General features: G+C 57.8%; 1 protein-coding gene across 1 annotated transcript; it reads right to left on the bottom strand.

Annotated features, from left to right (window-relative positions):
* On the bottom strand, positions 1 to 13,552 carry ZFHX2 (zinc finger homeobox 2). Its single transcript, XM_090270249.1, has 9 exons — positions 11,515 to 13,552; positions 10,816 to 11,333; positions 10,018 to 10,258; positions 8,672 to 8,746; positions 8,200 to 8,258; positions 6,312 to 6,512; positions 5,752 to 5,878; positions 2,125 to 5,583; positions 1 to 1,884 (listed from the first exon to the last, which is right to left on the bottom strand). The coding sequence occupies exons 1-9, from the start codon at positions 13,550 to 13,552 to the stop codon at positions 905 to 907; spliced, it is 7,698 nt and encodes a 2,565-aa protein (XP_090126375.1). The 3' UTR covers positions 1 to 904.
* Between the last annotated feature and the right edge of the window lie 541 nt (positions 13,553 to 14,093).

Below are 14,093 nucleotides of genomic sequence, written 5' to 3'. Positions count from 1 at the left end.
TTTTTGTTTGTTTGTTTTGTTTTTTTTTAAGAACTTTGGATTTGCTGTTGGTGGGCAGCGCCGGTCCCAGAGGCTAGACCCCCGCATGGCAGGGCTGAGACAAGGGGCAGGCCCACGGCTGCTGAGAGGATCTCTATTTAAAGCCTTTGAGAATAAGTTACTGCAGTTCCCAGGGTGCAGGGTGGGGCTTGGCAGAGGTGTTCCTGGTGGCAGCTTCCCCCAGAGTCCAGGTCACAGGGGCTCCCTTGTCAGGCAAGGAAGTTAGGAGGGAGAGGTGTGAGGGGTGACCAGGGAGCACTTCTCCACACCACCAGCCTGAAGTTTGGTTAGTTTTGTGGGCTCCCTGCCCATCCCAGGCTCTAATCTTGGGAGCCAACGGGGTATTTGGAAAGTTTTTGAGCAGTATGGCGCTCTGGACAAGGGGGCAGGAAGGAGAAGGGGGAGTGACAGTTAACTTTCCTTCCCCCTTGTCTTGAGTTTTCTTTTTAACTTCTTCTTTTGGTGTTTTCTCAGTGGAACAGCATGGGAGACATGTGTCTGTGTGTGTTTATAGGAGTCGGGGGTAACTGAATTCAGCAGGGAAAAGGTTGTAGGAAGATCAAGGATAGATTCTATGTATAGTGGGCAGAGCAGACATGAATGAATAATCAGGATGACAAGATTAGGGTGTGTGTCTATGAAGACATAGGGCAAGGAGTTGTGGAGAGGTGTGTCTGGTTGGGGGTAGGCAGGACTCTGCTGGAGGTGGGGTGTGTGAAGCCCACTGAGGGTGGGATTAAGAGATTCCCAGGAGGTGGGTGGAGCCAAAGGTTGGGTGAGGGATTTGAGCTCCCACCAAACTCCCCTTGGGGTAAGAGAGAGAGCCCTGAGGCCTTCCCCTCTCCCAGGATCTTGGTTTATCTGTTTATAAAGCTAGAAGTGTAGAGGTAGTAGTAGTTTTTGGGTTGGAGTCCGAGTGAGGTAATCTTGCTTCCTCTTTGGCAAAAGCCACGGCAGCCGTGGCAGCAGTGGCTGCATTGGTGACGGTGATGGGTGGGCCCCCTGGGGGTGGGGCCGCCTTGCGCCTGTGGGCCGAGGAGCGCAGGTGGGATGCCAGGGCTTCACGCCCACTCAGCAGCACCTCACATGCCAGGCAGTGGTAGGTGCAGATGGGCACCCGCAGAGGGGGGGGCATTGAACCCCCAGAGCCCCGCCCAAAGAAGCAGAAGGATCTCTGATGAGCAGTGGCTGGAGCCTCCCCATCAAATGCCATCTTGCACTGGCGGCACAGGTAGCGGTGGGTCACATCCACGGTGGAGATGCCAGTGCTGCCTGTGAGCAACTCGTCGGCCTCCCCGGCCTCCCCCTCCCCTGGAGTGGGCAGTTCGGGAGGCTTTGGAGGGGCTGTGGTTGTGAGCTCAGGAGGCTGGGGCGGAGGCTGGAGGAGGGCACTGGGGAGCAGTCCGATGAGGGTCTGAGGTATCACGGGGTTCATGGGAAATAGCCCCTTCTTCATGCCATAAAGCTGTTGGAAGTAGGCCCCCTGTAACTGAGAGCCAAAGACAGCTGGTGGTGTGGCCCCTCCTGCAGGGGGCAATGGGAAGGGCAGGAACTGGCCACCCAGCAGGGCTGGGACAGTGGCCTTCAATGCTTTGAGGTTCTTGAGGGCATCAGTAGAGGAGTTGGTGGGGGCTGCAATTGGCTTTCGCTCACCAGAGACCTTGTCCCCAGAGGGCTCAGTAGGCGGGCCTGGGGTGGAGTCAGTGGTGCCTGCTGTGGAGGTGTTGGTTTGGTTGGGCACAGGTCTCTGAGGTAAGGGGCAGCCTGGGCCAGCAGTCTGGACCACTGCGGTAGCAGGCAGGACCGAAGTGGCGAGGCCAAGGAGGCCTGAGGAGGCTGCAGGGCCTAGGGAGATAAGAGGAATGATGAATTAGCCACATCCTGGCCCATCCTTCCTGCTCTAGGCTACCTCCAGCCTCACTCACCCATTCCCACCATCTAGCCTCTGTGCTTTCCCCCAAGAGCCTGAAACAAAAGGGAGGCCACAGGAGACTGGAGATGGGAGGAGTCAAAAAGGAAAAGGAAGGACATGTCATTGGAAGGAAATGCTCTCTGAATTCCAGCTCCTCCCAACATTCCACTCACCTGAATTAAAAGGAGTTAAGCTGCCCAGTGGTGGCTGGGCCAGAGCTGGGCTGGACAAGAGGACCGGGGCCAGGCGAGGCAGGGCTGGGGCAGCGCCAAGAGGCACAGAGGCAGGTGTGCTGGCGGGTGGGGCCTTGGAAATCTGGGGTGCCTCGGGTGCTGGGGCCAAGTCGTAGCACTTGCTTTCACTCTTCAGCTGCACTCGGACTGCCTCCTTGAGCTTGGCCAGGTGCTGGCGGGAAAAGAGGTGGCCTCGGCAGGAGACGTAGAAATCATACTTGACATCACAGTAGGGGCAGTCAGTGCGCTGGGCTCCCAAGGGACCCTCACTGCTGCCCCCAGCCCCACCAACTGCTGCCCCCTGCAGTTTGGCCTTCTTTTCCTTGGCACGAGCATTCTGGAACCAGACCTGGATGACTCTCTTGGGCAGCCCAATCTCCTCCCCCAGCACCTCACATTCCTGCATGGTGGGGGTGCGGTAGGCTTCATAGCAGGCTTTCATGATCTTCAGCTGCAGGCTGCTCATCTGGGTCCTGTAGCGCCGCTGCCCCATTCCATCTGGAAGCCCAGCCCCACCTCCTGGTGCCCCATTAGTCCCTCCAGCCCCAGGGGACTCTGGTTCAGCCAGGCTGGAAGTGGAGGAATCGCTTAGATCCCCTGCAGATGGACTGCAAGCCTCACTCTCTGGAGAAGCTTTTGCAGGTTCCTCTGAGCCCTCATCCTCACTGGGGGGACGGGGAGGTGGCTCTGGTGTTGGGGTGGTATCCTCTTTCCCAGGAGGAAGGAAAGGCAGGGGCCCTGAAGTAGGGGTGACTGTAGGGTAGGGAAAAGCAGGTGCTTCTCTCTTTAGGGCCTCCCTCCCTGTCCCATCATCCACCTTGCCCAGTAAGAGGTTGAACTTGGGGAAGGGTGCAGGAGTAGGTGTGACAGGGGGCTTGACTGCTGGATTGGGCACTCCCCCAGGGGTGCTTCGAAACTGGCCTTTCCTCTCTCGGGCCCTGGTATTCTGGAACCAGACCTGCACCACTCGCTTTTTGAGCCCCACCTCCTCCGAGATGCAGTCAAGCATCTTTCGCGTCGGGTTGGAGTCCTGCATATACCAGCGGTACAGGATCTCCAGCTGCTCGGGCAGGATAGTGGTGCGCAGACGCTTGTCCCTGGGGGGCTCGCCCTCCCCTCCACCCCCTGCTTCACTGCCCGTTGGGGACAGGCTGCCTTCCTCATGCTTCCGTTTGAGGGGTGGCCCTGGCACTGGTGGAGTGCCTGCCACCAGGGGGTTTCGCTCCCCAAACACTAGCAAGGGCAGATCCAGGAGGTGGGGGGCAGCACTGGGCTGCACAGATGGCAGAAAATGTAGTCGGTGGTGACTGGTCAGGAGGTCCTGGCTGGGGAAAGACAGGGCGCACTGGTCACAGGTGTGGACTGGGGAAGGTGAGGGAGGAGCCCTCCCTTCGGGCTTTCTGCCTTCTGGCTTCATTGCTTCTGCTTGGCTCAGCTCTTCCCTGTCTGGAAGTTCTGGCGATGGGCCCTCGGGCCCTGCTGGGGGTTCCAGGCCTTGTTCCTCCTCTGCATCTTCCTCCTCTACCTCTTCCTCCTCTTCCCCTCTCTCTGCCTCTTCCTCTTCCTCTTCCAGGGACTGGTCATCATAGCATTTCTTAAGGTGTCGCACCAACTCAAAAACACAGGAGAAGGTGGTGTGGCAGCGCCTGCAGCCAGAGACGCCCGCAGTGCTCCCTGCGGTTGGTGCAGGGCCCCCTTCACTGGCATTTTTGCGTGCTTTTTGGCGCGCATTCTGGAACCACACTACCACCACACGGCTAGCCAGGCCCAGGAGATTTGCAAGCCGCTCCACCTCTCCGTCCTTGGGGTAGGCACTGGTCTCAAAGAAGGACTGCAGGGCCTGAGTCTGGAACTCGGTGAACTTGGTTCTGGAGAATCGGCGGCCTGCAGGCACTAGGGGAGGAAGATTCCCTCTGGAGTGTTCTTCCTCCTCTGGGGGCCAGCGTCCTCCTGCCTGGCTTTGTTCCTCAGGGGGATGGGCTCCCCCTGTCTCAGGCTCTGGCAACAGGAAGGGTGGACCCCGCTGGGGAGCAGGTGAATCCAGAGACCCATCAGGAGGTTTGGGGGGCTCTGCAGGGGGTGGGTATAGGCTATCATAGCTCTTTCGAAACTGAGCAGCGTAACGGCTCAGGGCCTCAAAGGGCAGAAAGCGGCGATGGACATGCTCCTCGTGTGTCTTGAGGATGAGCATGTTAGAGAAGAGTTTCCCACAGGCCCCACAGGCCAGCTTATCCCCACCACCCAGGGCCTCTGGTGGGGGTGGGGTTGGAGGAGGAGGCACAGTCTGCTTGCCTTCATTGTACTGGATCACCAGCTCGAAGCCAAAGTTTTCTAGAAGGGCTTTGGCTGCGGTGCGGGCTGCCTCATTGGGCGTTGGTTGCGGGGGTGAGGCTGGCCCTGCCTCGGTCCCCTCTTCAGCCACAGGGTGCCGCTCCCATTCCCGCTCAGCCAGCTCAACCTTTGGGGGTGGGTGCGGGGGAGGAGGGGTAGCCGCTGGCAGGGACAGCAGGGGTGCAGGCCCCGCCAGTGCCAGCTTGGGCCCCACCTTGAGGTCATGGAGGTAGAAGGGCAGGAGCAGCTGCTGTTGCTGGAGCTTAAGTAGTGATTCGGGCACCAAAGGGAAGTGGGGCAGGACTGGTGGGGTGAAGAGTGGGGCTGGGAATCGGTGCAAGTCCAAGGTAGGGGGAGGAGGAGACAGGAAGGGCAGTCCAGGTACGAAGCCACTGGGGTCGGGGCCCTTCTTCTCAGTGCCCACCTCCCCCTCAGTCTCGCTGTCTTTGGGCTCCTCTTGGCCACGCTCTGGCCCCTCAGCCTTGGCATCAGTCTTGGCTCCCCGTGAGCGAGTCTGGTGCAGAACTGAACGCATGTGGATCTCCAGGGTGGAGCTCTGGTTGTAGGAGACGCGGCAGACTGTGCACTTAAAGGGCTTGTCTGTGGCAGCCGGGGTGGCAGGCGCTGTCCCAGCCTCTCCCCGGGCAGGGCCGGAGGGGTCAATGGCGGCCTTCTTCATCTTGTGCAGGTGGGAGACAGAGTTATAATGGACCAGGAGGATATTCTTCTGTGTGAAGGATTCCTTACACACAGTGCACTTATAGGGCCGGCCGGGGTCGAGAAACTTGTCCAGGGCAAAGTTAGTAGTCTTCCGATAGGTCAAAGGGTGACGAGAGTCAGCTGGAGCTGGTTCTGTAGGGCGGGGCTCTCCAGCAGTCCCCTCTTCCTCCTCAGCCATAGCGGGTGGAGGAGCCATTTCTTCAGCCTGGGCATCAGGTCGTGGGGCTGGAGATGGGGCTGGAGATGGGGGTTGGTCAGGGCTTCCTGTGGGCTTGTCTGTGGCTTCAGCTGAGGGCAGGGGAGGCTCAGGAAGAGGATCGGGACTGGCTTCTTGGGTCAGGTGAGGGCCTTTTAGGGGAGCAAAGGGATTGCAATGAGATGGGAACTTTAAGTCAGACCCCACCCACTCAGTATCTAGGGCAACTCATTCTTGCCTCAGCTGCGTTCAGACCTTGGTCTGTGGAGCCCAGACCCCTTTTCCTGCCACCTTAGGAAGTTTGCCATCCCCTTTCTTACCTGCTGCCTGGTCTCTGCTGGGTGCAGGCTCTGGCCCAGGAGTCAGGGACTCTGGGCCATCCCCCAGAGGGCTGAGAGAGGGCCCAGGCAGCGCTTTGGTCATAAAGGTCATCTCTACAGTTGTGGCCTGTAATGGAAAAAATCCCAATGACTTCCCTCCCACCCCCTGGCTACTCCTGTGCCTGTGTGCAGCCCCTTTTCACAGCTCTAGCCTCCTCTGTGGACAAACCTCCCACCTAACTTCTGCTTTTCCCACAGAGGAGAGGGCCTGGGCTGCACCTCTCCTGTCTGGCAGCCCGGGCCTGCTGCTGAATGGCTGGCTCTTCTTAGGACTTAATGGAAGTGAAGGAAATGCTTAGCTTCCTCACAGGCAAGTAGAGGCAGCTAGATAAGCTCCACTCTGAGGTTCCACCAGCTCTAAAATCTACCTTCAAATCTGTGTAATGCTGTTTCCTTCACCAACACCCTTGCCTGACACCCCTGCCTCTGTCTCCCCTCTTGCCCCTCTCCTGCCTGGCCCTGACAGGGTCCCCTGCACGGGTCACCCGACCTGTACTCACCACAAGCAGCAGCTTCTCAACACATTCAGGCACCACGTTGTGAAGGTGGCAAAGGTGGAAGTGCAGGGCAGGCCGGCCCACCAGCTGCTCCTGGCACAGCGGGCACCTGTACTTGGGCTGCACTGCATGCTGGGAGAGTGCATGAGCCCTCACCTGGTCAGACTCCGGGCTCAGGAAGCTGCAGTATGGACAGCAGTATACCTGAGGGGCACATGGATGGTGGAGGGGGTTTCAGGAATGGGTGGGGCCTATCATCACTCAGCCTTTGGGGTCCCAGACACAGGTCCCTATCCCGATAAAGGAGGAGTGAGCCCAAGAGGAAGGCATCACTGTGGGCCCAGCCAGTCCTGAGAGCTGGCTCCTCCTCCTTTCCCGTGGACTGGGACAATGTCCTAAGGTAGGCCACCAGCTTGCCTTCCTTCTTCGTCTGGCCCTTTCCCTCCATCCTGGCCTCTCTGTCTTTCCTTCGTCTGTCTTTTTCCCTGTCTCTGCTGTCCCACTCAGCTCTCCAGACAACAGTATGGCCCTGGACCTACCTCCCCAGGATTTAGTCTTTTCTTAACCACCCTCACACTGCCTGTATCTTGTCCCTGAAATGGCTCCCTTTCCCTCTGGTACTTCCTGGACTGAGTGTCCCTGGTCCTGGCCCACTGTGCCTCCCTAAGGTCCCTGAACTAAGCGTCTTGGGTGGGGCCCTCCCGGTGGGACCCTCCCTACCTGTCTGCTCAGAAGCCAGCTCATTCTCTCTCAGAGGCTCAGCAGTTCCCACATTCTTTTCCTTCCTTCTTTTATTTCTCTTCCCTTCTTACTGTAAACAAACGCCATAGCTCCCCCAGTGGCTCAGGAAATTCTGGCCTGGCTCTGTTAGTTCATTCATTCCCTTCCACACCTCTGGAGGGTGGGACTGGGGAGCCTGGGGGGGCGGGCCTCGGAGGCCCCGCTGTTTCCGCTGTAGTCTCCCGACTGCCTGACCTGCAGCCTGCTTTGTCTCGGCTCATTTCCTCTCCTGCCCTGGGCCACCAGTCCCCAGCCTGCCTACCAGGAAGGGGATGCTCCTGTCAATGCACTAGGCTCAGCTGCAGACAGCTGGAGTGGGTCTGTGGAGGGATTTGGAGTTAGGAAGAGGGAGGCTGAGGAGACAAGCCATTACTGCAGCGGTTTGCAGGAAGGCAGTCATAATAAGCACTGCACACTGCAGTCCAGTTTGGAGAACTGTGAGGCGCAGGATGGCATCTCAAAACCCAAGTCTGAGAGTCCCCTCAAAATCAGCACTTTCAGGCCTGAGTTAAACTCCTGGGGCCTGCCTAGGTCAGGCAGAGGCCTGGGTCCTGGAGACTCAGATTTGCAGAGGTTGCTGTCTGGGTGAATCATCTGGGTTGGTTGCCCCTACCATCAGGGAGGAGGTGCCAGGATGCTTCCACCCAGGCTCAGGGCTTTATGGAGGAAAGGAATATCCATGAGCTCATAACAGACATAAAGAGCTGGGCGGTAGCTAGTTTTTTGTTTTTGCCCTTCTCTCTTCATTTCTTCAGTTCTTTCCTCCCCTCCTCCCTCCACTTACCTCCAATCTCTCCTGCCTTCAATACAGTTTCTCTCTTCACCTTTCCTTCCACGTCTCTTCCTGTCATCTCCCTCTGTGCTCCACCCCTGGGGGCCAGCTCTGCCCCCTGTGGGTGCTGAACATCCATAACTGGGCCTAGGTGGAATTTCTTAAATGTCGTATTCTGAGTGAAATAAGTCACAAGCGTGACAAAATTAGGTCTATCTCTGGTCTGAAATCTCTGTAAAGCTCTGCTGATTAGAATTTCAGCCTTTAGAACATGAGCAGATCTCAGTAAAACTAGATACCACCCCGCCCTTAGCTCTTCCCAGTTACCCCAGTTCTGACCGTGGTCTGGTTGGCACTGTCTCCAGGAGGCCCAGCCTTGTTCTCTGCCTCTTCAGAAGCTGAGGATGAAAGGAGAAGTTAAGAGACTCTACAGACCTCCCTCTTCCTTTCACAGACCTCCAGCTCTTAAAGTGACCTGATTTGTAGCACAGATATCCAGGGTAGGGGGTTGGGCTCTGGGGAAAGGGAGAAAGGGCAGGAAAGTACAGAGCTACACTGAGTACAGCGAGGGGAGGCTGGCTCAGCAGGGCTGTTCCAAGTTAGGGGGATGGCCAGGTTAGGGTGCTCAAGGAGAATGGAAGCACCGGCTTCTGTGGCTCTCCCTTCCCTCTAATGTCACGCTGGCTCCTTTATCACAGGCCTTGCTGGGTGTCTGGATTACTGCAAGGTCCCATGAGCATCTCAGAATGTATTAGGACTGGGGATGGGGAGGGCAAGGGATGGAGGGAAATGAAGCAGATAAGCAACTCACCCAATTGTTCTGTCTTGTTCTGGGCATCTTTCTCAGGGGTGGGTGGTTCAGCCGAGGGGGTAACAGGAGCCTTCCCTGTGTAGAATGAGGGGAGAGTCAGCTTACAAGGATGAGGCATCAGGAAAGGGAGGAGACAGGGCAGAGGAAGCAGGACAAGCAGCCAGGCAACGAGGAAGAAAATGAACAGCTGAATCAACAGGCGGGGGGGGGGGGGGGGGCGGGCAAAAAGAAATACACGGAACAGGGGGAAATCAGTGTTAGAACTGGTAGGGCCTAAGAAATCATCTCTGGGAGTCTAGCCCCTGTCACTTAAAGACCAGCAGCAGGTGAGAGAACCAGGGCCAGGCTCGGCTCCTTGTCTTGACTGATGCTGGAGGCCAGGAACCCAGAAATGGAGAGTGAGAGGCGCTGAGGAAGGAAGGTGAGGTTGAATGAAAATAGCTGCGCTGAGCAGCAGGCGGCAGGTCTAACTGGGAGAGGAGATTACCACTCAAGTAAGAATTGACAGATGTGTAGGAATTTATTTTCAGTGGCGGCCTAATTAAAGTGTTAAAGTTCCTTAACTCCATTCAGCCTTGCGCCAGGATCGTTAGCTATTGATCTGGGCCCCTCCGGCACTTAACTCCAGCCAGCATATTGGCAATTCAATTAGCACCAGTCAATGCTTTCTGTTCCTGGTTCCTGCCGCCTGTGCCCTCTCCCTCACCCACCACTGGCCTCTAGGAAGCCCAGACGCCTGTGCCCCCCTCTGACAGCCCCTTCCAGGCCCTTCTAGACCCTCTGGATCAATGGCACCTCATGGGCCCTTCCCACTTTCTGCAGGTACAACCTGAGCTGCTAAGGGAGACCCTCAGCCCAGATTTCAGGCTAAAGACCTCCTAGGAGACAGGAAATGCTGGGGGGCTTGTCAAGGGCTTTCCCCCTATGCTGCCTGCAGGCCAGGCCCACAGCTCCCATCAGTTTCCCATACGTCCCTGATGATTCTTCTCTTTCTGCCTCTTTGTCAACCAGCTCCTGCCCACCATCCACACCCAGCATTGCTAGGACACTGGTCACTACTTGGAATCACTGGGTGACTCCTCCTCATCTTTCTGTTCTCTTTTCTCCACCCAGCAAAGTTCCTGCCCTTCTCTGCCTCCTCCCTCCAACAACCTCTTGTTACCCCTTTCACTTCGGCTCCCCCACTCTTTCTGAAATCCTTTTGTCACCCCTTCACAGCTCCTTTCCGCTTGCTACTAAGTGTCCACAGGCTGGTGTCTCCTTCCTTGTATCACTTTCTCACCAGCCCCTTGGCTCCCGTGCCAGCTGCTCTCCCTGCTCAGCCCTTCCCCTGGTCTCGTTCTCACCTGGAGTCCGGAGCTGCCCATGACTGAAGCTCAGGATGCTCTGAAGAGCTGAGAGCCCTTCCTCGGCTGCCGGGCCACTCTGCAGCAGCTGCAGGCGCCGCTGGGCTTGGGCGTCGCGGTGGGCCGGGGCGCGCAGGTGCTGCAGCACGGCCAGGCGGGAGGGCGTCTCCCAGGCGCAGAGCAGGCAGCGAAACAGCCCCAGCTCTGCCCCTGCCCCTGTCCCCTCCATCTCCAGTAGAAACTGGAAAAATGGAAAGAGGCTGCTCAAGTCCAGCAGGAACAGATGCCTCCCGATGTTGGTGGACTCCTTTGCCCTCCTCAAGGGAATCTGACCAGCAGCAGCCCCTCCCCATCCAGCCATTCCACCGTCTTGAGCCCCTCTGTTCTTTCCTAAGTCCATCTGAGTATTACTGCTTTCCCTGCCCAATCGCCTTCTCTTCCTCCTACCCATCCTGGACTCTCCTAGTTGTGAATGGAATCTGGTCTGTTCTCAATCTTCTGGTGAGAAGATGGACCGAGCCGAGGTAGATTCCTCCCTCTATCCCCCAAACCAGAAAAGCTGAACAAAATATTGGATTCACTTTGTCTGAGGCCATCATCCTCGGTCTTTTTCCCTGCATCTCTTTTCTAAACAGTGTTATTACCTTGGTGCACACGTGCCTTTTTCTCCAATTCTGCTACCCTGGGCTTTTCCATCACTTTCCCATTCTGCCTTTTCATCGCCATCTCCTTTCCCCTCCTCTCCCCAGCGGCTGTCTGCTTTGCCCTTCAAACCCCAGGCCCTCCTGTCCTTCTCACCTTATAGACCTGGCCATTTTCTTCATGGGCTGCACCCCGGACATGCAGCTGCATCTTCTCCTTACTGTTGGACTCAAAGTCACAGATGTTGCAGCGCAGGTGCAGGGGGGGCACGGATCCATAAGGAGTCCCATCACCCAGGGGTATGGGGCAGGAGGTGCCCATGGCCCCACCCCCTTCCCTCAGGTGGGCTGCCAGCTGGTACTTCTGAGCATGTTTGTCGGTCTTGAGGTGGAGCTGGAAGTTGGCCTTGAGCTGGGTGCTATAGCAGCAGAGCTTGCAGCGGTGGGTGTCACTGGCCACCTCCTTCCATTCAGCCTCTGGCAGATTGCGGCCCATGCTGCAGTGGTAGAGTAGCAGCTCCAGGCTGTCCGTGCTGAAGGCCTGGCACACAAGGCAGCGGAACACCTTCACAGATGGGCTGTCATCTTGGGGTGGCGAGGTGGGCAGGCCATCGGACAAGGAGCCCAGGAGCTGACTTTGAGGCAGGTGGGTGTCCGGGGAAAGGCTGCCAGGTGCTAGGGGACAGAGAGAGGTTAGTGGCCCAAGGAAGGAGAGGAGCAGCATCCATCTGGTCTGTGGGAATGTGGGTGGTGGGTAAATGAGAACAGTGCTGAGGGCACTGCAGTTACCTAAGTAGGAGGCTGGCCCTTGGCAGGGGGAGGGAAGGGTGAGAGGAGCAGAACCCAGGAAGCTTACCAGGTGTGGGGAACTTGCGGGCAGGCGCTCCAAGGTGGTGGAAGCCATTGAGAAGCAGCTGGGCTTCCAGGGGCTTGTCTGGTCTCAGCCCGGGGCCAGGTAAGGGAGCTTGAGGCTGCCCTAGGGCCTGTGGCCCAAAGTACTGGAAGAGTTCAGGGGGAGTGGCAGGGGCAGCCCCTGCAGGGGGTGGAGGGCCTGGCCCCACCAGCCCGGGTGGCAGGCCCAGAGGCAGCCCCTGGTGGAGCATGAGGACATTCTGCATGTGCTTCTCAGAGGTCATGTGGATGCGCAAGTTTCGAGAGATGTTGGTTTCGTAGCTGCACACCTTGCACTGCCAAGATGATTTGGTCTTGGGCTCCTTGTCCCCGGCAGAGGGCAGGAGTGATGCCTCTGGGGGGCTTCCCTGCCCACCAGGCCCTGCCTGGAAGCCCTGCAGGTTGGCCAGGTGCTTGTCAGACTGCATGTGGATGCTGAGATTGCCTTTGGTGGTGGTGGAATAGTTGCAGATGTCACAGCGGTAGGGCTTGTAGCCACAGTTGTAGCTCTCTCCGCGTGCGAGGCGGGGGTGGGCCCCCCCAGCGCTGCAGTAGCTGCAGTGACTGTTGCTCTCCGGGTGTTTCTCCCTCATGTGCACGTCCAGGGTCTGCTGGTACTTGTAGTGCCAGTTGCACTTGGGACACTTGAGCGTCTTGCAGGAGTTGCGCGAGTGTAGCAGAGACATGTGGCTGGACAGGCTGAGGCCCTGGAAGGCTGCAGGGGCTGGGGTGTAGTCGTCGGCTAGGCGGTAGGGCTGGGGTGGGTCACTGGGATCTTCAGGAGAGCCCACTGGGGCGGGGAGAGTGCCCCCCTCCTTGGAGGTGGGTGAGCTTTGGTTGAGCGGGGGGCAGAGTCCTCCATCCTCTTCTTGCCCCTCGGGGAACCAATGTGGCCCTGCCTCGCCTGCTGCTGTTGGCAATTCTTTGGCTTGGGTTGGGCTGTGGTCCCAGGTGGCTGGGGTTGTAGATGGGGAGGGTGGACCGAGGGCCATGACCTCTTCTATGGGCAGAACAAGGGCCTGGTTTTCCGCATCAGGGGGGCCATCCTCTGTCGGGCCTACATTCGCCTCCAGGTTCACTGTGCTGCTGTTGTCAAGGGGTATTTCTGAAGGGGGGCAAGCAGGTGGTTTTGGTTCCAGAAAGCTTAGGAGGGCCACGCAGCCCTCATCCCCTTCCTGTAGCACAGCTGGGTTGCCTGGCAGACCTTGGTGTTGAGCAGCGGTTAGCTTCACCCCATGAGACCGTGTGTGACCCATAAAGGCCTGATGCCGGCTGAACCCCAGGCGGCACAAGAGGCAGAGCCAGAACAGTGCCTTGTGGTCTACTCCCCTGCTCCCAGTGGGGCCATCTTTGGGATCTCCAGGTGGGCTTGGAGCCAGCTGGTAGCTCCAGAAGGCTCCATCCCTTCCCTCACAGGCGGCCAGAGATGGCGCTGAGGTATCATGGGACAGAATTTGGTCAGAAGAGCTAAAGCCTTGGATTGGGTCAAAGCCATGTTGGATGTGAAGGGCAGTGAGATGTGCGGGGGGCAGGTGGGGTAGGCTGGGCTCTTCCTTGATGCCTGCCTCGCCCCAGGGGAAGCCCTTTGGTAACAGCAGTTCACTGCCACCTGGCAGGGACAGCTTGGCCACTAGGCAGGCCTCACCACCAGCTGTGAAGAATAAATGGTTGCTTAGGTCCACAGGAGGGAGCCCTCCTCCTCCCTCCTCCTGCTCCTTGTCCTCTTCCACCCCCAGGTCCTTTGGTGGGAAGCCATCATAGCCAGGCTCTTCTTGGGACTCCCCAATCTCCTTTGGTGGGATGAGGCCACAGCCCGACTCCAGGGGCTGTCCCCCTGGCTCTGAGGGCCTCATGCTCTCAGAGGTGGAGGGGGCAGCAGGGGGATCTTTGGTGACAGGACTAAGGGGGGTGCCAGGGGAGGAGGTGTCTGGAGGTGGAGACGGGGCATTGTGCCCAGGGGGTGGGGTGGTACCAGCAGCAGAGGAAGAGCTAAGGGTGGCCATGGCAGATGGAGAAGTGCTGGGGGTTCATTTCAGCGTGACAGCCAGTACCCTGTAGGGGAAACACACAGGGCAGTGCTGTCAGGTGGCAGGGCAGACAGGCAGGCAGTCGACTCTCCTGCTACTCCAGCCCCACTCTCTTCTCTGAGCACTAGAGTCAGGTATTCATTTGCCAACTTGACGCTTCACTTAGTGTCTTAACAGCCTTCCAACTAACTTAATGTGTCTAAAATCAGAACTCTTTATTTCTCCCCTGAATTTATTCTTCCCCATCCTTCCTGTATCAGAATTTGTTACCACCATTTATCTGGTTGCTTAGGCTAAAACCCTAAGAGTCTTCTCTTGCCCCACCATATGCAATTTGACAGCAACCTCTTAAACACGTATCACACACCCCTATTTACCTCTGTCTACACCAGCCCCATCCTGGCACCAGCAATTCTCATTTCTCTCCTGAACTCATGCAGTGGGTTCCACCTTGGCCTCCACTTCTACCACTGCCCCACCAATCCAGTTTCCTCCTCCCACCCAGCAACCACAATGA

This window comes from Furipterus horrens, unplaced genomic scaffold (genome assembly GCF_987537825.1).
Source record: "Furipterus horrens unplaced genomic scaffold, mFurHor1.1.pri manual_scaffold_3, whole genome shotgun sequence".
Lineage (NCBI taxonomy): Eukaryota > Metazoa > Chordata > Mammalia > Chiroptera > Furipteridae > Furipterus > Furipterus horrens.
The sequence above is the reverse complement of the archived record's forward strand: the minus strand, read 5'-3'. Positions and strand labels throughout refer to the sequence as shown.